We start from the raw sequence: 24449 nt of genomic DNA, 5'->3' as shown, positions 1-24449 counted from the left end.
TGATTTGGATGTCCTTTATTGGCTTACAATACTATATAAGACAGTTTATGCTTAACTACAGCCCAGTTAATATTTACTATGTGTAGATCGCCATTCCAACCATAACCCTAGGCACCCATCCACGCTAACCTGGAAATCAATTCCTGAATAACCATTATAAACAAATACTAGCTGAAACAACTCAAAAATAGTAAGTCATTCATAACAGGTGCGGACAACAGACGCAATCCAAACGCGGCCATGTCACTTGGTATGCATGGCGGGAGATCGGAATGTTTGTTTTCGTCCAAATTGGAAGGTAGCCCAAACAAGCGGACATATAATAATCGGTGGTCGAATGCCAAATGCTGGTTTTAATATTTAATCTGTCTTTCAAAATTTGTCGCCTGTCGCCGGACAGACTTGATCATCATGCGGACCACCCCATTCAACTACATCGCCTCTCTCCTCACCCTCCTCCCACCAGCCTTAGCTGGCCGCCCTCGCGATGAAATATCCTTCAGCTGTCTCCCCCTAACAATCGAAATGTCCGACCCAATCATGTTTCCTGGAAACGAATCAGACCATCTCCACCTAGTAGCAGGAGGAACAGCATTCCAGCGAACAATGGCAGAGGATACAGCTCGAAAAGCTAGCGGGACGACATGTGGCATTGAGATCGATAAGAGTAACTACTGGATTCCGGAGCTGTATCATCAGACGGAGGGTGGGTTCGAGCTTGTGGATGTTGAGGGTATTGTATGTATGGACCTTGATTGGTTGTATACAGTGAGCTAACAGGATCAGGAATTGTATTATATGAACCGAGCGTGCAATTATACCGAGGGCGCGACGACTTGTGACTCGGAACATGTGGTTGCGATTGCGCCTCCTGATGGACTGCGGATGATCGCTGGTAATCCTTTTCTTCGGTGAGATATGTTGTCCGAATGAATGAAGAACAGAACGATACTAATACGTGCTAGAACATACAATGACTCGAACCCAGCACAACAAGCAATATCTCACATGTGCATAAGAGAGGACGGATCTTCCAATGAAACAAAACACCTCCCCCAAGAGCCCTGCTCGCTCATGCGATCCCAGGTCTTTTTCCCATCATGCTGGGACGGGAAGAACGTTGACACGTATGACCATCATAGCCATGTACGTCCACGAGCCTAGTGTTATGAGCCAGAAATTAACAAAGTAGATGTCCTACCCTGCAATTGGCCACTACAACCAAGGCGTCTGCCCTCCAACCCACCCAATCGCAATAATCTCCATCTTCGTCGAGTTCCTCTTCAACACGAAACCCTACCCCGACTACGACAACCTAGTATATGCAATGGGCGATCCAACCGGCTACGGTCTACACGGGGACTTTGTAAATGGTTGGTCGGACCTCGACGCGCTACGGGAAGCGCTGGTGACGTGTACGGGTGAGAAGGGGTTGACTGTTCCAAGCTGCTCAGTTACGAAGAATCAGCATGGTGCGCTGGCGCCGCAGTCTAGGCCGATGGAAGTGCATTCAACTAAGGAGGAAAGGGAGATTGGACAGAATGGGCCGATTCCAAAGTTACCGGGAGATAACCCTGTGACGGGGCCTGAGGATGAAGAGGAGTGGGTGGGAAAGGAGAGTGGAAAGGAGGATGGGAACTATGGTGGGAAAAATGATGGGGAATATGGTGGGAAAGGGGACGATAAAAAGGACAAGGATGAGAACAACTCCAGGCCAAAGCCAAAGCCGGAAGATATGGGGTCTGGGGACGGGTGTTGGTTGTGTGAATGGAAAGATTGGCTGTGAGCTTGGTCTGGGATATTCAATTTGTACATATTCTTCACTAGACAGGATACATAAATGACAAGCAGTTGAAGTACATTGAAACACTGCTGTTCGGGAACCATATACCATTATCGGTGATCACATGTGTTGCAAGCTAGCTAATATAAGATACGGCATTAGATCTATGAAGCCAAAGAGCAAACTTAACAGTCCACCCGAGAACCTAATAGACATCCTACCAGGCTTGCGGATTCATTCTAGTTGCCATTGACTGTCTGCTGGGTGATCCTCCTGGTACTATAAAGAATCGGCTCAATATCATCCTGAGGGCCATGTTCCTCCTGCGCCCTTCCTCCTGCGTTCTCCCATGGCTGCCAGTCATGCACATCACCATCCAGCACCGGACGGCTCAGAAGAATTCGCGAGAAGAACTCAAGCGGTGCAATTGTCTGCGTCTCGAAGCGATAGATTTCGACTGCCTGATTACCAAATGCTTTCCATTCAGGGAGGTACAGAACAACCGCCCATGATGAGGGCCTATATATGAAAGAAGCAGAACAGGATAACACTTTTCCCTGGGAAATATAAGATCATAGCAATAAATTCTTCTGACAATTTCATAGTTTTTCCCATTCATCCTCATCCTTCATTTCAATTTTTAGCTGGTTGGCATTGCCTCGCATTGCTGAAACCAATATAGCAAGTTTTCCAAGCAGAATAGTCATCCATACCATGGATGGGTTGATAAACGGACAAAGGGTGACGAGGGAATACGCGTTATCTTTATCATCTAGAGATTCCGACTAGCTCACTTTTATAGCGTTAGACTCGCCCTTGGTACGTCAGATAGACGCCATGAAAGTCTCGTTCCTGAAGCTTGGAAGAAAAGAGTATAACTAAAATTAGTAGCTAAATGTCTGAACTGCAAAAAGGGCCACTTATCAGAGGTACTGTAACATGTGTATGGGATAGACATGTCCACTTTGCCTCGATATGTGGGCCAGATCCCGTACATAGAGACCTATCTGGTGCGTGCAATTCTCCGTGCTCATGTCACACTTCACGTTGTAGTCCAGAAACGGGCTTCTATTCTATATGATAAAATCGTCGAGGGTCGAATAACTCTGAAATTCTTCAAGGGAAATTGGATTGAATAAGTCTTTAAAACCCAAGTCCTCAAAGTCAAAATGGCTAATCCGAAGGATGGTGTAGTCATTTAGGTCATTGTCATCAACTTCGCCATCCTTGATTGTGTTTGTGCTGTCTTCCAAGAAATTGTCCCACAGAAATCCAAATGTCTGCGCACCCCTAGGTTTTGCGAAGGCATTTTGAACAGTTGCTAAAGAAGACGGTAATCCAAAAGCAGAAGCTTTTTAATAGTCGCTAAGATAAGTTGCTGACATCAAATGCAGGCACCAGCACATACCTGAGGCCACACGACACTTCATCGCGACCTCTAAAGCCCTAAATCCGTGGGTTTCCAACCAGTGAATCATAGGCGGCCAAAAGTGCCCCCTTGATAGGATGATAAGCGACTAACGAGCATCGCCTGTCAATAGATAACGCACGCCAATGGTGCCGCGATTGACAGCCTCAGCTCGTGTACCCCATTCCCTTCCTCCACCACTGCCATACACCTCGCTGCTCCATCAAGCCCCCAAACTCCTTTACAGTCTCCACTTCAGACAGTCCAGCTTTAGATGTCTCGGTTTTCCTTTTAGACCGCGGCGGCTCAATTCGCTCACCATTCAAACCGCCCTTCTCATCCGTCATGACATCCGGCCGCGTAACAAGTTGAAAGTCTTTATACCGCAGATTTCGCACCGTATTCACCCACGACTCAACAGAGTCTTTCTCCTTTGACTCAACGTACATGATTCCTGGACAGCCGCCGGAGCGAAGAAGGACGAAGCAATTGTATGTGTCAGCGGCCCGTTTCAGGGCGGAGACCTTCTTGCGGGATGTGATATGGTGGGTTCGTATGAGGGCATTGTAGAGCGTTGTCTGCATTTCCAATTCTTGGACTAGGAAGGGATTGAACCAGAATTGCTGGAATGTTGTCATTCTACAGGTTCAGTTCGTGGGTCCCCTGCTGTTTGTTCTGTTTGCATATGATATCATAGAATGGTCAATTTTGTCTTGACCACTTTCAGCATTGTACAGCCAACCTAGGGCTATTGTTTGCAGATGTCTACACAATCCAGCAGTATCTGCCAGATTTCATATAGTGATCGCTACTCAATAAGACTGCAGTGTCATGGTAGGGGAGAGAAACGCAATTGAATGCACGACCCTGAAATGTTGGATCTACCAAGCAGCGGCTCATAAACGGACAAGTTGATTACTATTTTCCTTCCGAGATGCTCTCCGGACCGTTGTTCCTGGCGATAACGTTAGCTTATGAGGAAAGAGTGATTATTCTCCTATGTTCCAACATAGAATAACAACTCGAACAAGAGTTGCCATATTGGACTATAACTTATTGAGTTGACAGGCACTTAAGATCCGATAAACTCAATTCCTATTTCGTCACAATATGTCACTACGGTTGTCTCAGTTTGACAGGCCTTATGGTTTCTTGCGGCGACAAAAAACAGAATCAATATGACGAATGTATACGACCTATATTGTTTCTGGGGACCATGTCTCCCGGGAGAAACATCCATCCGACATCACAACATATACCCATGCGTATATATACGGAAAGAAAATATACACTGTATGTACGAGGGGCTGACGTGATGGTGACCTGGGAACTCAACTGTGCATGTATATCAAGTCCAATCGCTCAGCGAGTTCTTTACGACAGGCCACATTATTATCATACTTAAACTTCGAACTCTAGAAAATAACCGACAAAATTGGAAACGACATGGCATCCGGAGCCGAGTTAGCCAGAAAGGTCGTCCAGGACGTCTCCAGTGATGATCTGGACAAGTGGGTGAGATCTAGTACTCTCACCAACGAGGTGGAAGAGGTAAGGCAAACGGGACCTTTCAGAAGAGTAATCACAGTTAACCGTTTATAGTCGGTAAGAGGTCACATTCATCAAGAATTAACTAGTTGGATGTTCTTCCGCAAACTCGCGGCCGACTGCTTCCGTACTAACATTTCCCTTCATGGGTACGGAATGTATGTAGCTTCTTTTCTTCCAACACGTATTTATAAAACCAAACTAACCATACAGGCTCTGGGAGCGATGCGCTCGAGAATGTCTTATTGACATGCATTGGCTTGAAAAATATCTCGTCGCACGGGGAGGCCGATGTAAGCCTACCGCAATCGAAGCCACCCAGATTGAATGGCCAGACCATCCAATCGAACCGCTTGGTCCCTGCATGGAAGCCTTCCGAGTCCAGAAGAAGCTGATCGATGATATTGTGCGGCTAATCGCACTCGCGGACAAGTGTGAGGATGCATCCTTGTCTGATGCTCTCCAAACGCGATTCCTGCGCAAGCACACCAGACAAGTCAAGAATATGGGCGACCTGCTCCAGCAGACTGCACGAGTATCCAAACAGCCCGGAGTCGGTCTGTATCATTTGGATAAGGAGCTGCGGTGTCACAAGGGTATTATTCCCTGGACTTCGACTAATGATCCTGACTGCCAGGATAAGGGCATGGAAGAAGTTACAAGCTTGATTAGTGAAGGTCTTGTTCTTGAAGGGAAGACTGCTCAACATGGACACAAGTAGAGCCATTTAGTAAAGATATTGTGAGCTAGCATAAGTGCACCTGAAAATCAGAGTTAATACAAAAGTTCAATCATTTCTCACGACGTCTCTAGCAACAGAAAAAGTTACCGAAAAACATCTTGCTCATATCATCTATTATGTTTGTTGAATCATCATGTCGGGGTTGGAAGATAACGATACTACGAGAAAGCCCCCGGTTCCTTACACGAATGGCTGGTGGTTTACTGTCCAGCAGCATATTCCTCCCCTTATCAAGTCGAATCCTATCCATGAGCTGCACATTTGAAAACCACGATAGTGAGATACCCAATGGAACTGCACTGTGGCATTATCATGCATAATGCCGGAATCTTTTTGTATTTGGGTCCTATCATAACCCCAAAGGCTCAGTATGGACGTTAAAATTAGATCAATCAATCAATCAATCCCAGTTTCTTTTTAGAAACCCACTTCACCTGGTACTGCAGTTGAGAAGTTAAAAGTTCTTCCACCTCCCATTCATCTTGGTCGTCGACGATAGCGGCAGAGTGTCATCATACTGACCAGAGAGTGGCTCTGTTGTTATTGCCTTGTGGAGATATCTAGATTGATGACAAGGTGGACCTTGACAGAAGTTGGGGGTCAACATAGAATGAATTCTCCTCCTTTACAAGGACTTGAAAGGATCCTGTCCACTGGTGGTCCAGCTTCTTGCTTGAGAGTCCAGTGTTTCAGTTTCATGTTGATACCATTATCAGGTTGCCAAAATCAAAGTATACTCGTTCAATTTTCATTCCGTTGCTGACATGCCTGTGTAGCATAGAGCTGCCTTTGTACACAATTCCCATGTTTCCTCCAGTTGCTGCAGTCACTGTTAAGTATTGACTTCTGTAACCATTCCATTTGGGTCTGACTGCTAGTCGAAGGACATTCTGGGAGTATAACCACTGTCAATGACGAAAGGAGAGGCCTCAGTTGTCACGGACTCGGAAGTAGTAGATACTAACGAAATTATATTCCTATCTAAACTAATGTAGCTATTGACGGGAATAGAGTTGTGAGGAGAGAAAAGAGAAGAAGAAAAGGAAGCCTATATAGAGGATGAAGAGGTTTTTTTTAACCACTGTGCGACAGGGCTCTACCCATGTCGGTGCCGTCTGCCATTATTAATCTCACGCAGTGTCGAGCTGTATGAGCGACATCAAGCGGGATACACGATATCAAGACCTCACAGGATAAGCCTGCATACAAAAGAGACACTACTGGAAGTATTCCAGAATTCATTCGAAGATATATTATGGACATAGGCCTTTCGAGTTTCGATAGGTTCAGATGCATACATTATGAGGAATGATGTAAGGTTCAATGTGCTCAATTATGTTCTTGTAGTATCGCAATCTTTGGACAGTCAGCCACTACTCACTAGCAATATACCTGCCAACAGTCTCACTAAGACTTGCTGGTTAGATGCGCCGATGCCTTTTTATGGCGTACCTGAGGCAGAAGCGGAGTTGCGCGGCAGAATATGTTGAAAGATCGTGGATCTCTTTTTCAACGCAATAACTTACCTGGTTAACAATCTTATATATCAATTATCTGTATAATAATATCCAATCATTTTTCTGTCTCCTTGATTGCTGTCCTCCGTTTAAACTTGTCATCTAAATCCGGAGAGCACACAAAGCCATCTGTCTGTACCATAGCACCGTCTCCGAAACCACGGCAGCTCCTGTAGGATAAAATTGTGATAAGGGCTAGGGCAAGGGCCTTAGGCATATGGAAGAATGCTTCAACGCCTACCTCCTGAGATAATTCTTCTGATTTTCCACCACCTCCACCACGAATTCGATAGACAAGACCTCATACGCCTTTGCCATGTATCCCGTGTATTCAGACAACTCGCGCAGCCAATCTTGTTCAGCAAGTTTGATGTGGATATAGGCCCTGCGGAATTGTGTGCAAACAACTTCGTGCCTCTTACACTCTTTACGAGAACCGTACTCTCGCGAGGCGACATCCGAAAAGCCACACGGGAAGTGGTTGTGAGAGATCTAGATGACCCGGGTTTATCAGATGACGTGAGGGACACTTTGTCTTTACCAAGTGACACCCTCACAATGCTGGTTAACGAAATGGAAAGGCTAGGTATTGACAAGAACGCCTTTCCCAGGTATTCTACGGATATAAAATCCGGAGAAATTAATCCTGTCCTGGTGGTCTTGGCCGCCAACCTGGAAAGACTTGAAACGCTTAAGATATCTTATGTGACAGACCACATGAACAGCCTGCTGAACATGTTTGATACTGGCATGGCTCAACCTTATTTCTCCAACCTCACATCAATCGATATCGAGCTTGTCCGTGTGAATGAGGATCCGGCTATGGATATCATTTACACCGAGACAATATTACCCTTGCTGGCTCTCCCGCGTCTACAACACTTTAAAGCAAATCGTTGCCTTGGTGATGATGTATACCACCCCGAAGAGGGTATTACCCCAAATACCATGAACTTTTCATCCATTTCGCTGGTGGATAGCTGCCTGGACGATATGACATTGGCTGAAATAACAATGGCTTCCAAGAGTCTTCAATCCTTCACGTACGTGGTCGACGTTGATATTATTGAGAATCTAGAAGACTCAGACCCTACCAACACCGAGGAACTCATGGAGAGTTTATGTTGTCATGAGGAAACTCTAACCGAAGTGCATATCGAAATGAAGGAACGGTCCCGGGCCCGAGGGGGATCAGGCGAACGCCCCACTACTTTTGAATCTTTCGCCCCTTTAAGAAACCTTCATGAGCTAGACATCGAGCAGGCTGCTATAACAGATGCGCCAGAGTTACCCGAGTCATTGCAAGTGCTGCGGATCAGGACCTGCACCTGTTCTGTCTTTGACCTGGTAGAATTCCTCGTCAAAGAAAGAAGGACGCGTCTCCATAACCTTGTAGAGGTCAAGGTTGCACCACGATCCATGCCGTGCACTGCGATGTTGGGCATGGAGTCGTCATTCCTTGATGTAAGAGTGTTCACAGGGAAGAAGTCCGAAGTGACTGAGTTTAAAGAAGGGGTCATAAGAATGGAGGCAATTGTCCGTGAAGCTGATTTCAAATTTTATGCGGAGTGCATTTCCTACAATATTATGTTGAGGCGGATGCGAGAAGGCTTGGAGGGAAAGGAAGATGCAGAGAGAATTTCAGGGCGATATGATACTGCAAAGGCGGAATAATTTGACAGAATATGCGGCCATCGAGCCCATCCAGTCAACCATCTTGGTTATCCATTTTCTGCTTATGACCTTTCCAACTGAGATTTATATTTTTTATTATATATAGTGACTTCCTTTCTTGAAACTTCACGTTGAGAGTCAAACATTGTATGTATGCAAGAGCTGTGTAGACTCTGGACCCCAACGACTACCCACGATAGCGGTTCCTGATAAGAATCACGATAAAGGCACATAGGGCACCATCGGACGCTCCTTTTTTTCCTTTCATTCTCTCACCTTCTTTTAGGGCCATCATCCAGCTTTCGCTCTTTTGCACCAAAGCACAATGCTTCAAAATCTACCTCCTGAAATCGTCCTCGAGGTTCTCCGAAAACTTGATCCAGTTAGCGACAGGCACGACCTTTTATCTCTCTGCTATGTATCGCACGCATTCAGAGAACTCGCCCAGCGGCTGCTTTTCAGCAAATTTGATGTGGGTATTGAGACGGGTTCATCTGATCCTGACACCAACGATTTTGCGGCCTTGGCTCTCTTTACTCGGACGGTAATCTTGCGACACGATCTACAGAATGCTGTTCATGAGCTCTCTGTTAGATCCTGGAATGCACCTCAACTCGCACGCAATACTTTGTCGGCCGAAACTCTTGGAATGCTGCAAATTGGAATTTTGAAGCTGGGTATCGGAGACGATGTAAAGGCAAGGTACCGAAAGAACCTATTATATGGAGATATAAATGTTCTTCTGAAGATGTTGTTCGGCAAACTGAACAGACTTGAGGCACTCAGCATATCCTTTAGGGAAGAGAGCTTAATCGATTTTGTGGGAAAGTTTGATTCAGAGATGGCTGGATCATATCTCTCCAATCTCACGTCAATCGATCTTGAGCTTATTCATACATATCGGAGTGTGTATAGGGTGAATATTCGTTTCAAAAAAATCCTGCCTTTATTGTGTCTCCCCCACCTGCAAAGTTTCAAGATGGATTATTGCTTGGGAAATTATACGGATATCTCGGACCTATATCCGAAATCAATCAATGCATCATCCATCAGTCTGATACACAGCTGCCTAGATAAGGAGGCAATGTCTAGTATAATAAAGGGGTGCAAGTCTCTCAAGACTCTCACATACGGGGCCGACCTCCAGATTGCTCAATATATAGACCCCACCCCAGTGATCGCTGCGGAATTCGGCAAGGCTTTGCTCTGTCAGAAGGACAACCTCAACGGTCTATATCTCGAGTTTGACGAACTCAACGGGTTGGATGGTAGAGACTGGGATCCCCAAGCTGCGCTCGATCCAATCACCTCTTTCACAAGCCTCACACATCTACAAATTGACCAGAGGTCTTTATCCGACGCACCCAAGCTCCCTGAGTCATTGAAGGTACTGCAGGTCTCGCATTGCATGTGGTCTGTACTTGAACTAGTGCGGTTTCTTGTCAAAGAAAGTATAACGCATCTCCATCACCTGAATTCCGTCACCATATCAACGTGGCAACTTCCATGCTGCGAGATGCTGGGAATGGTCCCGCTGTGGCATGATATTACAGAAGAGGAATTCTACAGTAACGAGAGTGTGGTGGCGGAATTTAAAGAACGGGCTCTGGAATTGCACAGGACTGCCCGCGAGGGTAACTTCCACTTTCTCGCGAGATGTAAATACTACAATAAGTGCATATCGGAGCAGCTGAGCGCGGACGAGAGTAGCTCTTCGGAAGATTGAGCGATGAGGCGGAAGGTTCCTCGTAGGATATCTGCATATGTATCGATGCGTCGTTTGGAAATAGGCATGTATGTATTCACAATTATTGAAGCAATCCACGCTGATCTATGACGTGTGCAATAATAAAACCCCAAGTTTGCCATGTGCATTTCAGCCAACTGCAAGGGACAGGTCCCATGTATGCACGTATCCCTTTTGAGGTATTTTCTGGCACAGCATATTGCTTATCTCAACGTACAGAATGATCCGAGACCTTCCATACCTGACACAAGCCTTGCTTTATTGGAAAACAAGCATATTAGACATTTGACTCCTCATTGACTGGTCGTCGGGTACCCACAAAGGGCGCCTGGGTATGTACATATACAAAGTATACGAATACACACCGGCCAGGGCCAGGGCACAGAACACGTACGACAATGAAACAAAATCAAAATCAAAATCAACAAAAGAACCGAAAATTGGCAATAGTGCCGCGTGTCGCATATCTAAACACACTTATATGAGTGATACCGTGCTACGGTGCTACGGAGTCCGTCCGCATCTAATCCAGCTGTACCGACGAATATGAGAAACCACCCGTACTCATGACCCCGTATCCTTCACCCACTCCACAAAAGCGCTCCGTGCACTCCCCCGGATACCCCGAAACAGCAATGCTCGGCAGAAGCCAAAAGTAGCAGAAGAAGCGGTGGAAGCCGGATGGAAGAACTGGATATTTTTGCCTATTTGATATAGCTTAGTTCCGAGAATCAAAGTCCAGAGCCAATCAGTGTGTGACAGCATGATGCAATTGCTCCTGCGTCTGAGCCATTTCTCGGGATTTCCCCATATACCTGGTTATATATGGTTTAAGCAGGGCTCCGTGGCTGTTGGCGTTGGCTAATGGAATGGTGGCCACGCAACCGGTTTTTCTTTTTTTTTTTTTGGCGCTTGCACCGGGAATACTGGGTTGTTATCTAGTGAGAATTGAGGATTATGTCACGACTAAGTGGTGTAACGGTGGTAGTATGTAATTATATCATATCAAGATGATGCCACGAAGAGCTGACATATAATTGCGTATCTTCAGGAACCGGGATCCGCGGACGATCTGCGGAAAGGGCGGTAGGGGGTGTGGTAAGGGCCAAATGTGCGGTTTTATATGCACTCCGTTCAGAACGCGGAGTCGTACCACGTACAAAATAATAATAATATTATAGAGAAAAGAAAAAAGAAATCCAGACACCCCTATTCATGATTAAGATAGCTCACATACCATATGCGGCATTACTTACGTGTACGTACTCCCAAGTTCGTTCGTCGTTCTAAATACAGATCCGGATCGGCAGATGATCCGAGATCCCGCATTGGTCCAGACTCGCTGAGTCAGCCACCCTAATGGTCGTTCTCAGATGGCCTTCCCTTTCCGGAAGCTCACCTGCATTGTTGAATCTCCGGATTCCAGCCACGGGCTGACGCATGGCTGTTTACTCGTCCACTCAAGCTGGATGAAAAATGGAAGAAAAAGGAAAAGGGAAAAGTCCAGAACGCCTCTGTTTGTCCAGATTAACTCCCGTGGACTGGATCTACATGACTGGTGGCCAATCCTACGTCGACATGGCAGTCACACTTCACACTCCTCCATGGTCCCAGTCGCGGTCCCAGTCCCGGTAAACAAGACAAACACAGGGAAACGGTGGCGGCCATAATAAAAGCCCTTTCCGTCGCCATCTCTCTTCTCTCTCCAAAGGCATGTTTTGTTTCTATCGTCTCTTTGCCAAGTAGCTACGTCCGGTTGTGCACTATGCCAGCCCATTTATCGCCCTATCTACAGGACAATCCTTATGCCTCGCCGCAGGACGGCCAGAGTGATGATGACGTTCTTTCACCTCCGCCCTCGCCGCCTCCCCGGGTCCATTTGTCTATTGGGGATGGGGAAGCCATCGCGGATATTCACAATCAGTTGACTGAGCAGGATACGCAGGAGTCAAGACCGGTATATCCTGAGCCGCACTCGTCGTTTGACAAGTTCCTGGAGGGGGAAGTGCAGGCGGGGAAGAAGAGGTCTAATCTAGGCGTTAGCTTTAAGTCGCTGACGACATGGGGTGGTGGGGAGTCGCAGGTTAATGTCAAGACCTTGGCAACGGCGTTCTGGAGGACTTTGACTTTACAGGATATTTATGAGTGGACTATCAAGCCGTGGGTTGGTGACAAGGAGCCTGAACATGGACGAGCTTTGATTCGTGATTTTTCGGGGGTGGTGCGCAGTGGTGAGATGATGCTGTGAGTTTTGTCTTTGCTCTAAGACACTTCCTATTGGTAGAAGGATACTGATGGATCAGTGTCCTGGGACGCCCAGGCGCAGGTTGCTCGACCTTTTTGCGCACAATCGCCGGGCACCATTCCTCGTACCTAGGTGTCACCGGGTCCATCGACTACTCTGGCCTCAGCTCTGAAGAGTTGAAGAAACATTTTCGTGGCCAGGTAGCTTACGTCCCCGAAGATGATGTCCACTTTCCTACCATGAACGTGCGGCAGACCTTGGAGTTTGCGCTGCAGTGCAAGACTCCCAAGAGATACCGCGATCGAATTCCGCGTTGTCTTGACATTTACGGCCGCGTGTTTGGTATGTCACACACAATGGACACCCTAGTTGGCGATGAGTACATCCGTGGTGTGTCCGGTGGAGAACGGAAACGTATTTCTATCATCGAGTCGCTTGCTACGGACTCGAGCGTGACGTGTTGGGACAATTCCACCAGAGGTCTGGATGCCTCGTCTGCCCTGGACTATGCGCGCAGTCTGCGAATTATGACCGACACTGCCGGGAAAGCCACCCTCTTGACGCTATACCAAGCTTCCGATGCCATTTATGAACTTGTCGACAAGGTGCTTCTGGTCGATGAAGGTCGCATGTTATTCCAGGGCCCAGCGCAAGATGCCAAGCGTTACTTTGAAGAGCTTGGATACCAATGTGGCGACATGCAAACGACCTCCGACTTCCTCACCAGTATCACAGTTCCCGAACGACGCCGTTTCCGGCCGGGCTGGGAGCATCGTGCCCCCAAGGGGCCTGTTGAGCTCGAGGAAGCATTTCAAAAGAGTCAGGCATTTGCGAAAATCCAGCAGGATATTCAATCCTATGAAGCTCAGCGTTTCGCGCGCAAGGATTCCCAGATAACCCTGAACAATTCGGACTGCGGAAGCCTGGATGATTTCAAGACTCTGGTTCAGACCGACAAGTCGCGGTTCGTGCCCGCCACGTCGTCTTACACGATTTCTCTCTTCCGTCAGGTGGCTCTGTGTACCAAGCGCCAATTCTGGCAGCTTAAGGGAAACCCACAACCACTGTACATCAAGCTTATTTCTGCTATCGTTTATGGCTTGTTGATTGGTTCAATGTTCTACAATCAGCCGCAGACCACCGACGGCATGTACTCGCGTGGTGGTATGCTGTTTTACTCCTCGATCTTGCTAGCCTGGTTGCAAATGTCCGAGCTGGAGGATGCCATGCAGGGTCGCGACGTCATCAGTCGACAAAAGAAATTCGCTTTTGTTCGCCCTAGTGCAGTCTGCCTTGCTCGTGTGGTTTCGGATGTTGTCGTATCGCTTTTGATTACCGCTTTTTATATGATTGTGGTTTACTTCCTGGCGGGTTTAAAAACAAATGTGAGACTCGCTCGGACTTGTTTAGTTGGATTTCATCGTTATCTCTCGAAAGAGGGAACACTCGCTGACCGTTCACCCCGGTGGAACAACAGGCTGGCCCATTCTTTATTGATTTCTTGTTCATCTACTTGTCTACGGTAGCTCAGACCGGTCAATTCCGAGTCTTTGCCTCGCTGTCGAAAGACTATGCGGTGGCGTTGCGTTATTGTGGTGTGTCGGTGCTTTTTTCCGTCGTGTTTAGTGGTTATCTTTTACCGGTGGACAAGTTGATTTCGGATGTGCCATGGGTTGGGTGGATAGCGGTATGTTGAGCCTCCCAACATGTTAAGCCATATAGGCTAACGCAGGACAGTTCACAACGCCGACTCTCTTCACCTATGAATCGGTGATGATTGCTGAGTTCAGCAACTCAAACTTCAGTTGTTCTCCAGAATCAGTGGTCCCCTCTGGTCCTGGATACACGGACGTCGCTTATCAAACGTGCGCATACCAGGCGAACCGGGTGGGTACTACCCTGATCAATGGAGATGACTATCTGTCCACCCGATATGGCTTCCACAGCAGCCATCTCTGGCGCAATTTTGGTATCCTGTGTCTCTTCCTGGTTGCTTACACGCTCATTACATGCTGGCTCAGCGAAGTCATGAAATGGCAACCAGAAAGCGCAGGCCCAATCCAGTACAAGAAGTCTCAAAAGCAGCTAAGGAAAGGCGATAACGCTCGCGATGAGGAGAATGCTCCAGTCGGAGATGATGTTAATCCGCCCGCCTATCCCGGTTCTGTTAATGATAAACTCGTTGGGCCTCTCAGTGGTAGCAAGTCCTCGTTTACTTGGGACAACCTGGAACTCCACGTACAGGTTGGAAAAGAGACGAGAAAGCTATTGAGTGGCGTGAGTGGTTATTGCAAGCCAGGTACGATGACAGCTTTGGTTGGGACTTCAGGTGCTGGAAAGTCGACTCGTATGTGGCCTCAGTTTCAACTGTTATCATCCTGCTGACATTGTCTAGTATTGACTGCTCTGACTCAGAGACAAAACTCAGGTTGTCTTAATGGTACCATGTTTGTCGACGGACGTCCCGTGGATAGCTCGTTTAACCGACAAACTGGTTACTGCCAACAAATGGACATCCACGATGACACGAGCACGATCCGTGAAGCGTTCGAATTTTCCGCCCTCCTACGCCAAGGACGTGATGTGTCCAAGGAGGAAAAGCTGTCCTACATAGATTCGGTGCTGGAAACGCTCGATCTGGTGGATTTGCAGAATGCTTTGGTCGGATCTCTCGACATTGAAAAGAAGAAGCGTGTCACCATTGGAGTGGAACTTTGTGCGAAGCCCAAGTTGTTGCTCTTCTTGGATGAACCGACGAGTGGCCTGGATAGTCAGGGTGCTTCCACTATCGTGGACTTGATGAGACGTCTGGCGGATCAGGGTTTGGCTATCTTGTGTACTATTCACCAGGCGAATCAGGAGCAGTTTGAGCAGGTAGGATCTTCACTAGTGGCTTTTTGATGATTATCGCTAACATACGCAGTTTGATCGCGTAATGGCTCTCAGTCCCGGTGGACGTACGCACTACTTTGGTGAAGTTGGCGAATCTGGTCGTGCGATTTTCAACTACTTCACCCGGTACGATCAGAAGCCGACGCACGTCACCAATGCAGCTGATTACCTGGTTGATGTTGTTGCGAGTGGCATGAAGGATAGTGGCAAGGGCATTGACTGGTCCAGCATCTGGGAGCAATCCCCGGAGGCCGAGGAGGTCAAGAAGGAAATTGCAGAGATGCGTAGCAAGCATGAAAAGGAACTTCCGGCTACTTCTCAAGGCGAAATCGCTCCTGCACCCGTCTCAGAGCAGATATTCCTATTGACTCAGCGTACCTCTCGACAATTCTGGCGGAGTCCGGGATATCCTTACTCTCGGCTGTTCGCCTGCTTCGTCCATGCATTGATCAACGGTCTTACCTATCTGCAGATCGGCAACAGCACGACGGATATGCAATCAAAAGCGTATTCGTGCTTTCTCATCATTATCCTGGTTCCGGATTTTATCAACGGTATTTCTATGCGGTTCATTATGAATCGTGATCTGTGGAATGCTCGTGAACGTCCAAGCGGAATATATGGATGGGTCGCCTTTAGCACCGCGCAGGTTCTGTCTGAGATTCCATATGCGGTTGCTGGTTCGGTTATATTTTACGTTCTTTACTATTTCCTCGTGGGACTTCCTTTGGGCTTCCCTGCGGGTTACACATTTTTAATGATCTTTTTATTCATTGTCTTCTGTACATCGTGGGGACAGTGGATTGGTGCATTGAGGTGAGTTCATCAGAGTGCTACTATATGGTGACCATACTGACGATGACAGTCCAAACTCTGTGGTTGCCGCGACTTTTATGCCCTTCTTCATCTGCGTCTGCGAGCTCTTCAACGGTATCCTCCAACCGCATGCGCAGATGCCCACATTCTGGAAGTACACAATGTACTACATGACGCCCTTCACCTACTGGATCGGAGGTGTCCTCTCCGCTATCCTCAAGGGAACACCAGTTACCTGCACGCAAGACGAACTGGCCGTCTTCCAGTCTCCGGCAAACATGACCTGCGCAGAATACGCCGGGTCATGGCTGTCGGAGAAGGGGAGGGGATATCTATCTAACCCAGATGAGTATGGGCTCTGTGGGTATTGTGAATACAGTTACGGTGATGATGTGAGTGCCTCTTTATAGTCAACCAGAATAAAAAATACTAATGAGTGTAGTACTTGTCTACGATCGAACTAGGCCAATCAAAAATATGGCCCTACTTCGGCATCTTCATGGCTTTCGTCGTTACAAATTACATGATGGTTTACTTACTTGTTTACCTGCGGTCTGTCATGAAGATCAAACCTTTCTGGAAACGTGGTTAATGTATGGCGTTTGATTATTTCGGTTTTCTGATGGGATACGATTTAATATGGGCCTTCTCTTTTTCTCGATTACATAATTCGCTGTGATAACGTAATCTATCACCGAGAGGCGCATATCACCGAGAGGCGCGGTCGGCGGCGGCGCATACTAATTACTTCGTACATCTACGTAGTATCCTCTCCATGTTATAAAGCATGCCGAATCTATTAAATCTATTGCTATCTAAGAGGGCATTTTAATCTATTATGGCCCTCTTGGTTGCAATTGCTGCACCGTGCAGGCCGCCGTGATCTTGATGATGGCTCTTCTTGCACCTCTCTTTCTCTCAATCTTTGCAGTCCCTCATCACCAGTTAAGCTCCCTCCATCTTGAATAAAGGCTCGTGTCATCTTCTTCTCTTGCTGATGCTTATTTGAAGTGCGAAGCTGATGGAGTTCTTGTTTTAATAGAACAGCATCCTGCATTGCAACTTCTGTGCTCTTCATGAATTTTTCAAGCATCTGGTCCGCGACAACTGAAGATAGAGACTGATTTTGAAGGTCTTGAATCTGCTTTTTCTGCTGATTCAACTGATAAAGATTGGCCGGTGTCCTTCCTAAATAAAAGGATTGATTGCTGGATGAGGAAGAAGGTGGAGTTGGTGTCTTCAGCTTGATATGGAGTTTTGCAAGCACTTTCTCCGGTTTAAAAGGAATAAGACCAGCAGCCGCAAATCCACTTAGTATGTTGGCCTTTGAGAATGCATGAGCATGGATTTTGGTGTAGTTAGATAGGAAATCCATTTTATCAATGGCATGGATGCCATTTTGCGCTATCTCTCTGATTTTCTGGCCATAGTAGTGCTTGAGCGGCCCAAAGCAACTTATATCAAGTGGTTGAAGTAGATGAGATGAATGAGGAGGCATATATAATGGAATAATCTTCCTCTCAGTGCAGAAATGATCGAAACTTGCAGTTGCATGGCTGCTATGGCCATCAAGAATCAAAAGGCGATATCTGCCAGCAGTCTGAGAGGCAGTATGCTTCTCAAACATCTCCTGAAGCCATTCAAATCCCAAATTATCATTTGTCCAGCCATTATCACTCATGCTAATTCTGTATTCCTTTGGAATAGCTGAATACCACTGAGATTGATGCCTTTTCCCGGCCAGGATAATCTGCGGAGGTAGAGCAGATCCGGAGGCATTTATGGTGATTATTATAGTAGTCCACTCGCGATTTCCAGGCTGGATAGATTTGACATGGCTATCTCTAGTCTCTGAGCCACAGATGACCTTTGCAGTTGATGTTACTCCCATTTGAAAGCCAGATTCATCCATATTGTATATATCCTGCTCCAGAATGCCATATCTTTCGATGGTCTCTCGAACGCGATCAAACCAGCCGTTTATCAACTCAGGATCCTCGCCTTTGGCACGTTGGTAGTCATATCGGCGGGTATATTTAGATTTGAGCTCAGGACGGCGTTTAATATACCGGTTAACCCATAGCTCACCAATGGTCGCTTTCTCGGACGATTTTAGACGTGCGGATAGGAGTAATTGGGCAAGATGATGGACATTTGATATTTGGAGAGGTAGGCCACGCTCATACATATCTAGAATCCATCTAGATAGTGTATCTTCTTCAAGTTCTGATAATTTCCGGCCATTTGCAGTGGATTCATTGCGGGAGCGGACTCCATTCAGGCGTTTCATTAAGGTTCTTGATGGCACATCAAATGCTTGTGCACAGGCAGTCTTAGATTGAAACTGGCCTTGATTAAAAGCATCAATAGCTAATTTCATCCGCTCTTCTTTAGAAAGCTCATTCATGATGGATAATTTGGTGAAAAGTAGGTTTGAAAATATGGGTGTAATCTTCAGTGGAAACCGCCGCCGACCGCGCCTTTCGGTGATATGCGCCTCTCGGTGATAGATTACGTTATCCCCTGAGTATTAGTAAATAATGGTTTGCCCTATGGAGGGATAGATGGGCTTTTCTTTTTTTCCCCCGGTTAGATTAGATTTAATTGTTGCTGAAAGATTTTATTTGGGTGTGCCTAAGGGTACAATGGTCGTCATCACATACGGTATACTCGCAAGATGTCTGTTTGAAATGGGCACATCGTAGCATAACGAATTACCCTAGATAAACCACCCTGCTGAGAACCCATAGAGTTCACTACTCGTCCAACCAAGTAAAGTGGATGTTGCCTTTCATGAAACGTGACTGCATATCATTCTTGAGACCTCAGAATGGACTTCGTTGCCGGCAAAGAGCTTCTTCAACTTGGTCAAGATAAATAGTCTCCATTGTTTACCTGCTAAGCAACTCCGGTGATATGGTTATATTCTTCAAAAATCGACTTTTGCTGAACTGGCCTCGAAGCCAAGCAAGCATTCAAGACTCGCCATTGGAATACTAGCAGAGATTGATATCCTACATTTCCTTCTGGTGCTTTATGTTCATATTCAAGGCCTGTGTAGCAATGACCAATAGCATCTACCCACGATAACACTAACGCCATGGCTCCCAGGAAGGCCAGTTCTTGCTGCCTCCCTGGCCAGCCTCCCCCGTGATCAGAGCACTCTCTACGCCCAGGGCTACTCTCCAAACATGAGTGTATCCCTCGTGCCACCGCAAAGAACGCCTTCGAAGCGCAAGCAGGCGCAGCGCCCTGTCCCTCTCACTTTGCCAATTACACAGCAATCGAGCACACCTCAAGAAGACTCATAACACTCCCAGGCGGAAAGCGTGGAAAAGGAAGGGACTGAAAGTAGCCAAGGAGGAAGGTGAGGTGGTGCACATCATACATACAGCTAGGAGGCTCGGAAAATTTCTGAGGAGAAAAAAGAAGACTGCCGTATAATGCTGACAACTTTCCGGCTTTGAAAAGTGTGATTCGCATTGTTAGCAAGGGCGTACGTGAGAGGTCATTGGACGATTTATATTAGTTATAAACGTTTGCATTTGGTGAAAATGCCAGGATTTCATCCCAATCTTGCACCACCATAGGCATAATCTTTTGCAAAAGCAGCACACAACATTCAATATATTGACAAATCATCCACTTTTCTCTCGAATGAGAGCGAGACAACGTGTCGGTTCTGACAGAAAATATGAAGGACGACAGAGAATTGAGAAGCGTCCTGGTGAACAGTTGCAGAGCAAGAACAAGGATCTGGAGGCACAGAAGGAGCAAATTGGTATCATGAAGAAGCAAGCACAAGGTCTTAGGCAGTGGTTGATTTCATTTGTTGCTCAATTGGGTATGGAGTCGCGGGCCGCGGGGAAGTCGGAGATCTCCCTGATATCCATTGATGATTCCTCTATACCCTCCTCTATATCAGCAGCGATATCACCATGACCGCTTCGCCCCAGGTCCTTCGTGTCAACGTACAACATGCCATTCTATCAAGTCGAACATTGCATCCCGCTGGACAAGACCCAGCGAGAAGAACTGGCGAATGCTATCACGCACATCCACACCCGCAAGTTCAAGACCCCGAGTTTCTTCGTGTACGTCCGGTTTACGGAATCAAGTGACCACTGCGATTATGTGGGTGGAAAGAAAATATGTCCAAGACGGATTTAGTCTTGATATATATCCATGCTAAATGACAGTGCTCCCTTAATTGCATCCGAGCATACGTCCGCGCGGGCGAAAATCGATCTAAAGAGGATTTTGACGATCTCGCGCAGCAGGTGCTAGCGGCTTGGAACCGGATCATCAATGCATTCGAGGACACGTATAGAGTGTTGAGAGTCTTGGTCATGGGGGCCATCACGACTGGTATCGAAAGCGGGTTCCGTTTTGCCTTCGGTGAGTATCCTCTCATTCTTCACAAGAATAGGATGGATCACTTGCTGATTTACCTAGGCCGGACAAGATTCCTCGTGGCTCGAGAAGAACATGTCCGAGTTCGAACGGCTGGTGGCACGGGGAGATGAGGACTTTGTGGCGCCTATTGATAAAATGCGGAATCGGGAGGACTTGGATTTGTTCAAGAAACAGTGACATGGCCTAGTGGGAGTCGATAGACATCTATGCTGGAGTGTAGAGTACATAAGACGGTGCAACAAAAGCGTGGTAGATTAGATCTACCAGATAACGGAGATAATTACCAAAAAAGAAACGGTATCTCCGGGTCTTCTGCATCCGGTAATTCCGACTCGCGTCTCTCACCTCCAGCCATATCTTATTCTTCCTCTTCAGACAACCACAACAGGAAGATATTCACGTCATATCCGGGAAATCTGCAATGGAACCCCCTCGTCGCCGCAGACCACCCCTCTCCTGCACAATCTGCAGACGCCGCAAGCTCAAATGCGACAGGTCTATGCCGTGCGCGCAATGCGTCAAGTCCAAAATGCCAGACCAGTGCTCGTACGCTGCGCACATGAGTCAATGGAGAGATGTAGATGCGTGTGGGGAGCGGTTAGAAAGTACTCCGCCTGTGGCAACCACTAGCAGCGCTGGCAATAACGCGTCGCTTTCCAGTGGGATGCATGTGTTTGATTCGCGGAATCGAGTCACTAAGCCAGCTTCGAGGCAGGATGAAATGCAGGAGCTGCGCGGGAGAGTGAAAGCATTGGAACATGCGATTTACAGACAGGGCGCGCCTATTAATACGCCTGAGACGCTGGGTGATCTGTCGGACGCCGGACGGGCGGATGGTGTTGCTGAGGTGGTTGAGTCGTTGCCGGATCAGTGTTTTCGGGGGTCGAATGGCGGGACGAGATATGTTGGTCGGTCGAATTATGCGTTGTTCATGTCTTTGGTATATCTCCCTTTTTTTTTGCTACGGACCGAGCTGATTGGATAGTTCCCACATGTTGGGGGTTTCTTACGCCGTGAGTCCAAGAATAAAAACCCCGAGCAGAGAGGTGATATGGACAAACTCAAGCACCAAATGTGGTCGCGGGAGCGACAGAATCACCAGCGTACGTATCGCGACCATGCGTTCCGCCTAGAGGAGATGGTTCCTGCTCGGCCGTTTGCAGACCAGCTGGTGCACTTGTACTTGTCCACGTTCGAAACTACGCATCGCATCTTGCACTACCAGGCATTTATGCGGCAGTATGAGACGTATTGGATGGATCCCATGAATGCAGACACGGTATTCCTAGCCAAACTGCTGGCTGTGATGGCCGTTGGCAGCAGCTTTTACCCTCCGGAAGCCAAACCGACAGGAAGAGAATCTATGCACCAGATTACGGGCCGATGGATTATGGCTGTTCAGTCTTGGGTGACATCTGTGTTTGTTGGTGCCAATATCAATTACGACCTCCTCCAGATCCAATGCCTCTTGATGCTTGCGCGACAGATAGATGCGACGGACGGGGATATCACCTGGATTGCATCCGGATCATTAACAAGGTCTGCGCTGACAATGGGATTACATCGGAATCCGCAACGCTTTCGGAATTCTAAATTCTGGGCTGAGATGCGTCGTCGTCTGTGGGCTACTGTTTTGGAACTGGATCTACAATCATCGGCGGACGGTGGCATGCGGCCGTCTATCGACTTGGAAGAATGCGATTGCGATGCGCCGTCGAACTTAGATGACTCTGACCTCGAGGAGGACATGGCGGAGGATCCTGCACCGAAGGCCGGTGTCTCTGATGGATACTTTCAAGCCGTGCTGTCTCGGTCGCTGCCGGTGCGGACCAAGGTTATGGAGACGGTGAACAGTTTGAAGATCACACTAACATACGACGAAGCGTTGCGCATGAGCGATGTGTTGATCCGACACATGGAGGAGGGGCTGGCTGCATTCGAACACGGCAGTGGGATGACATTTGCCAAGTCGCTTTATTCATTTACAATGCGGAGATACCTTCTCATCCTACATCGACCGTTTTACTTTTCAGTCCTGCAGTCCCCGAAATACACGTATTCCCGGAAAATCTGCCTCGAGTCATCGCTGCACATTCTCTCGATGCTTGAAGAGAGTACACCTCATGCGCATATGAGGGACCTGGCACCCAGCATGTTTCGACATGAATTCTTCTACGCGGCTATTACTCTCTGCGCGGAATTACAGCTGCAAATGGAGGAGGCGTCCGGTAGCCAATTAACAGATCTCGTGCGGTCGCAGCAAGCCGTGATGATGCAGGCCGTTGAACGGATGATCCACGCCTTACAATCGCGAGTCTATCCTAACGGTAAAGGAGGCAAGGCGTATATTTTCCTCTGTTTGGTGTTTGCATCGGTCAAGGCAAAATCGAATGGAGAAGATGTGCATGCTGCGATTGGACGGGCATCGGAAGAGGTGCTCTCGGCTTGTAAGGCGATGATGAACTTTGTAGAGGACCGCGATAAGGTACGCTTACCTTGCTTCCCCAGGAGCAAAGTTGCTAATTTCCAGACACCATCTGTATTCGACCCGGTTCACGTGTTTCCGGTGGATTTCAGCGATCTTTCAGTATGTACCCCGAGGTGTCCCAATGGAGTATTCAGTATGCTGACGCTGCAGGCACTTGATTTTGGGACGCTGTTTAATTTGCCCGATGGCCCGGAATGGAATGGACTATTTTCCGGGAATTGATTTGAATTGTTCAACTGAAAGCAGGTTTGTTATTAATGCCGATCACCGAGGTACGGGGTATAAACAGTCGATCCCCCTCATCAATACCTCTTGTATGAAACCCGAATTCACAACCACCCCCAATTGCACAACATGTCGTAAGTACATCATAATCAGAAGTCACGATGGCAATTCTAACAGCACAGGACCATTCTGAGCACCCTCGGCCTCCGCGCCGCATCCGGCCAACAGCCCCCCAACCACGCGGCGGGCTACCTCGTCGCCAACTTCGTCCTCGCCTACGGTCTTATGAGCACTCGCGGCGGCAAAATCCGTCACGGACTCGACCATAATGTGTCGCCCCGTGAGGATCTGAGCAAATACGGCGAGGCCGCCGTGAAGGCTGGTAAATTGAGCCGGACGACGCTGAACCGGTTGAAGAGACAGGAGGCCGCGCATGCCAACGCTGTTGAGGGTTTCCCCTTTTTCGTCGCTGGCGGTATGTTCTTTCCCTCTAACAAGCATTCTAAACGAGTGCTGAAAAAACATACAGTCCTCCTGGCCGTCCAGGCTGGCGTTCCCAGCGAAACAATCAACACCATCGGCGCCTGGTACACACTATCCCGCGTCGCATACGGTCTCGCCTATGTCTTCATCGAGTCTGAGACATTGAGTTTCCTCCGGTCGCTGCTGTGGTGGTCGGGCAATTCGGCCTGTATCACCGCGCTGGTGTTGGCCGGGAAGAGGCTGTAACTGCACGCACTTCACGGAGTGGATACCACCACGGCACGCGGAGTAAGCAACGGCACATTAAGATTAGTATGACAATGTACAGAGTATAATTGATTACGAAGTCAAGCATATAATTGCTTCGCCCTGATTCGCCCTCGCACACCAGGGTCGACAGCGAGGACCCTGCTGTAGTACCTTGGAGACTGGATTCACCAATCACATCTCTGAAATTCTAAGCAC

General features: G+C 47.7%; 10 protein-coding genes across 10 annotated transcripts; 8 read left to right on the top strand and 2 right to left on the bottom strand.

The window, feature by feature from the left end:
* Positions 1-411: 411 nt before the first annotated feature.
* On the top strand, positions 412-1865 carry EURHEDRAFT_516405 (DUF1996 domain-containing protein; the record flags this gene model as incomplete). Its single annotated transcript, XM_040786474.1, has 5 exons — positions 412-738; positions 787-911; positions 966-1146; positions 1193-1619; positions 1852-1865. The coding sequence occupies 5 exons, from the start codon at positions 412-414 to the stop codon at positions 1863-1865; spliced, it is 1074 nt and encodes a 357-aa protein (XP_040637484.1).
* Positions 1866-3069: 1204 nt separating this feature from the next.
* On the bottom strand, positions 3070-3817 carry EURHEDRAFT_108879 (uncharacterized protein). The gene has a single exon (XM_040777687.1). The coding sequence runs from the start codon at positions 3773-3775 to the stop codon at positions 3359-3361; it is 417 nt and encodes a 138-aa protein (XP_040637483.1). The 5' UTR covers positions 3776-3817; the 3' UTR covers positions 3070-3358.
* An 820-nt stretch (positions 3818-4637) lies between these two features.
* Positions 4638-5460, top strand: EURHEDRAFT_378785 (uncharacterized protein; the record flags this gene model as incomplete). The annotated part of the gene is made up of 3 exons (XM_040779105.1): positions 4638-4742; positions 4794-4897; positions 4953-5460. The coding sequence occupies 3 exons, from the start codon at positions 4638-4640 to the stop codon at positions 5458-5460; spliced, it is 717 nt and encodes a 238-aa protein (XP_040637482.1).
* Positions 5461-7097: 1637 nt separating this feature from the next.
* On the top strand, positions 7098-8835 carry EURHEDRAFT_108769 (F-box protein). The gene has a single exon (XM_040777686.1). It carries the CDS (start codon positions 7224-7226, stop codon positions 8670-8672), a length of 1449 nt encoding a protein of 482 aa, XP_040637481.1. The 5' UTR covers positions 7098-7223; the 3' UTR covers positions 8673-8835.
* Positions 8836-8997: 162 nt separating this feature from the next.
* On the top strand, positions 8998-10398 carry EURHEDRAFT_378783 (F-box protein; the record flags this gene model as incomplete). The annotated part of the gene is made up of 2 exons (XM_040779104.1): positions 8998-9374; positions 9738-10398. The coding sequence occupies 2 exons, from the start codon at positions 8998-9000 to the stop codon at positions 10396-10398; spliced, it is 1038 nt and encodes a 345-aa protein (XP_040637480.1).
* Positions 10399-10571: 173 nt separating this feature from the next.
* Positions 10572-11648, bottom strand: EURHEDRAFT_413779 (uncharacterized protein). Its single transcript, XM_040782249.1, has one exon. The coding sequence runs from the start codon at positions 11182-11184 to the stop codon at positions 10984-10986; it is 201 nt and encodes a 66-aa protein (XP_040637479.1). The 5' UTR covers positions 11185-11648; the 3' UTR covers positions 10572-10983.
* Positions 11649-11835: 187 nt separating this feature from the next.
* On the top strand, positions 11836-17105 carry EURHEDRAFT_503187 (putative ABC multidrug transporter). The gene is made up of 8 exons (XM_040785791.1): positions 11836-12663; positions 12723-14049; positions 14142-14351; positions 14402-15011; positions 15060-15538; positions 15588-16372; positions 16422-16764; positions 16815-17105. Exons 1-8 carry the CDS (start codon positions 12185-12187, stop codon positions 16962-16964), a joined length of 4383 nt encoding a protein of 1460 aa, XP_040637478.1. The 5' UTR covers positions 11836-12184; the 3' UTR covers positions 16965-17105.
* Positions 17106-20139: 3034 nt separating this feature from the next.
* On the top strand, positions 20140-20898 carry EURHEDRAFT_503185 (uncharacterized protein; the record flags this gene model as incomplete). The annotated part of the gene is made up of 2 exons (XM_040785790.1): positions 20140-20506; positions 20572-20898. The coding sequence occupies exons 1-2, from the start codon at positions 20351-20353 to the stop codon at positions 20896-20898; spliced, it is 483 nt and encodes a 160-aa protein (XP_040637477.1). The 5' UTR covers positions 20140-20350.
* A 259-nt stretch (positions 20899-21157) lies between these two features.
* On the top strand, positions 21158-23631 carry EURHEDRAFT_108649 (putative C6 transcription factor). Its single transcript, XM_040777685.1, has 4 exons — positions 21158-21728; positions 21774-23273; positions 23319-23375; positions 23427-23631. The coding sequence occupies exons 1-4, from the start codon at positions 21210-21212 to the stop codon at positions 23496-23498; spliced, it is 2148 nt and encodes a 715-aa protein (XP_040637476.1). The 5' UTR covers positions 21158-21209; the 3' UTR covers positions 23499-23631.
* Positions 23631-24230, top strand: EURHEDRAFT_403852 (MAPEG family protein; the record flags this gene model as incomplete). The annotated part of the gene is made up of 3 exons (XM_040780261.1): positions 23631-23635; positions 23684-23976; positions 24031-24230. The coding sequence occupies 3 exons, from the start codon at positions 23631-23633 to the stop codon at positions 24228-24230; spliced, it is 498 nt and encodes a 165-aa protein (XP_040637475.1).
* Between the last annotated feature and the right edge of the window lie 219 nt (positions 24231-24449).

The sequence above is a fragment of the Aspergillus ruber genome (genome assembly GCF_000600275.1).
Source record: "Aspergillus ruber CBS 135680 unplaced genomic scaffold scaffold00019, whole genome shotgun sequence".
NCBI classification, from domain to species: Eukaryota; Fungi; Ascomycota; class Eurotiomycetes; order Eurotiales; family Aspergillaceae; genus Aspergillus; species Aspergillus ruber.
Note: the sequence above shows the minus strand (reverse complement) of the source record. Positions and strands in the feature narration are given on the sequence as shown.

Bases quoted from the DNA above. Each gene is read 5' to 3' on its own strand.
- EURHEDRAFT_413779 (XM_040782249.1), bottom strand. From the start codon at position 11,184: ATGCTGTCACACACTGATTGGCTCTGGACTTTGATTCTCGGAACTAAG.
- EURHEDRAFT_108649 (XM_040777685.1), top strand. From the start codon at position 21,210: ATGGAACCCCCTCGTCGCCGCAGACCACCCCTCTCCTGCACAATCTGC. The intron at 21,729-21,773 runs GTATATCTCCCT...CTGATTGGATAG, and splicing joins ATGCGTTGTTCATGTCTTTG to TTCCCACATGTTGGGGGTTT. The intron at 23,376-23,426 runs GTATGTACCCCG...CTGACGCTGCAG, and splicing joins TGGATTTCAGCGATCTTTCA to GCACTTGATTTTGGGACGCT.
- EURHEDRAFT_503187 (XM_040785791.1), top strand. From the start codon at position 12,185: ATGCCAGCCCATTTATCGCCCTATCTACAGGACAATCCTTATGCCTCG. The intron at 15,539-15,587 runs GTAGGATCTTCA...TAACATACGCAG, and splicing joins ATCAGGAGCAGTTTGAGCAG to TTTGATCGCGTAATGGCTCT. The intron at 16,373-16,421 runs GTGAGTTCATCA...TGACGATGACAG, and splicing joins CAGTGGATTGGTGCATTGAG to TCCAAACTCTGTGGTTGCCG.
- EURHEDRAFT_108769 (XM_040777686.1), top strand. From the start codon at position 7,224: ATGCTTCAACGCCTACCTCCTGAGATAATTCTTCTGATTTTCCACCAC.
- EURHEDRAFT_108879 (XM_040777687.1), bottom strand. From the start codon at position 3,775: ATGCAGACAACGCTCTACAATGCCCTCATACGAACCCACCATATCACA.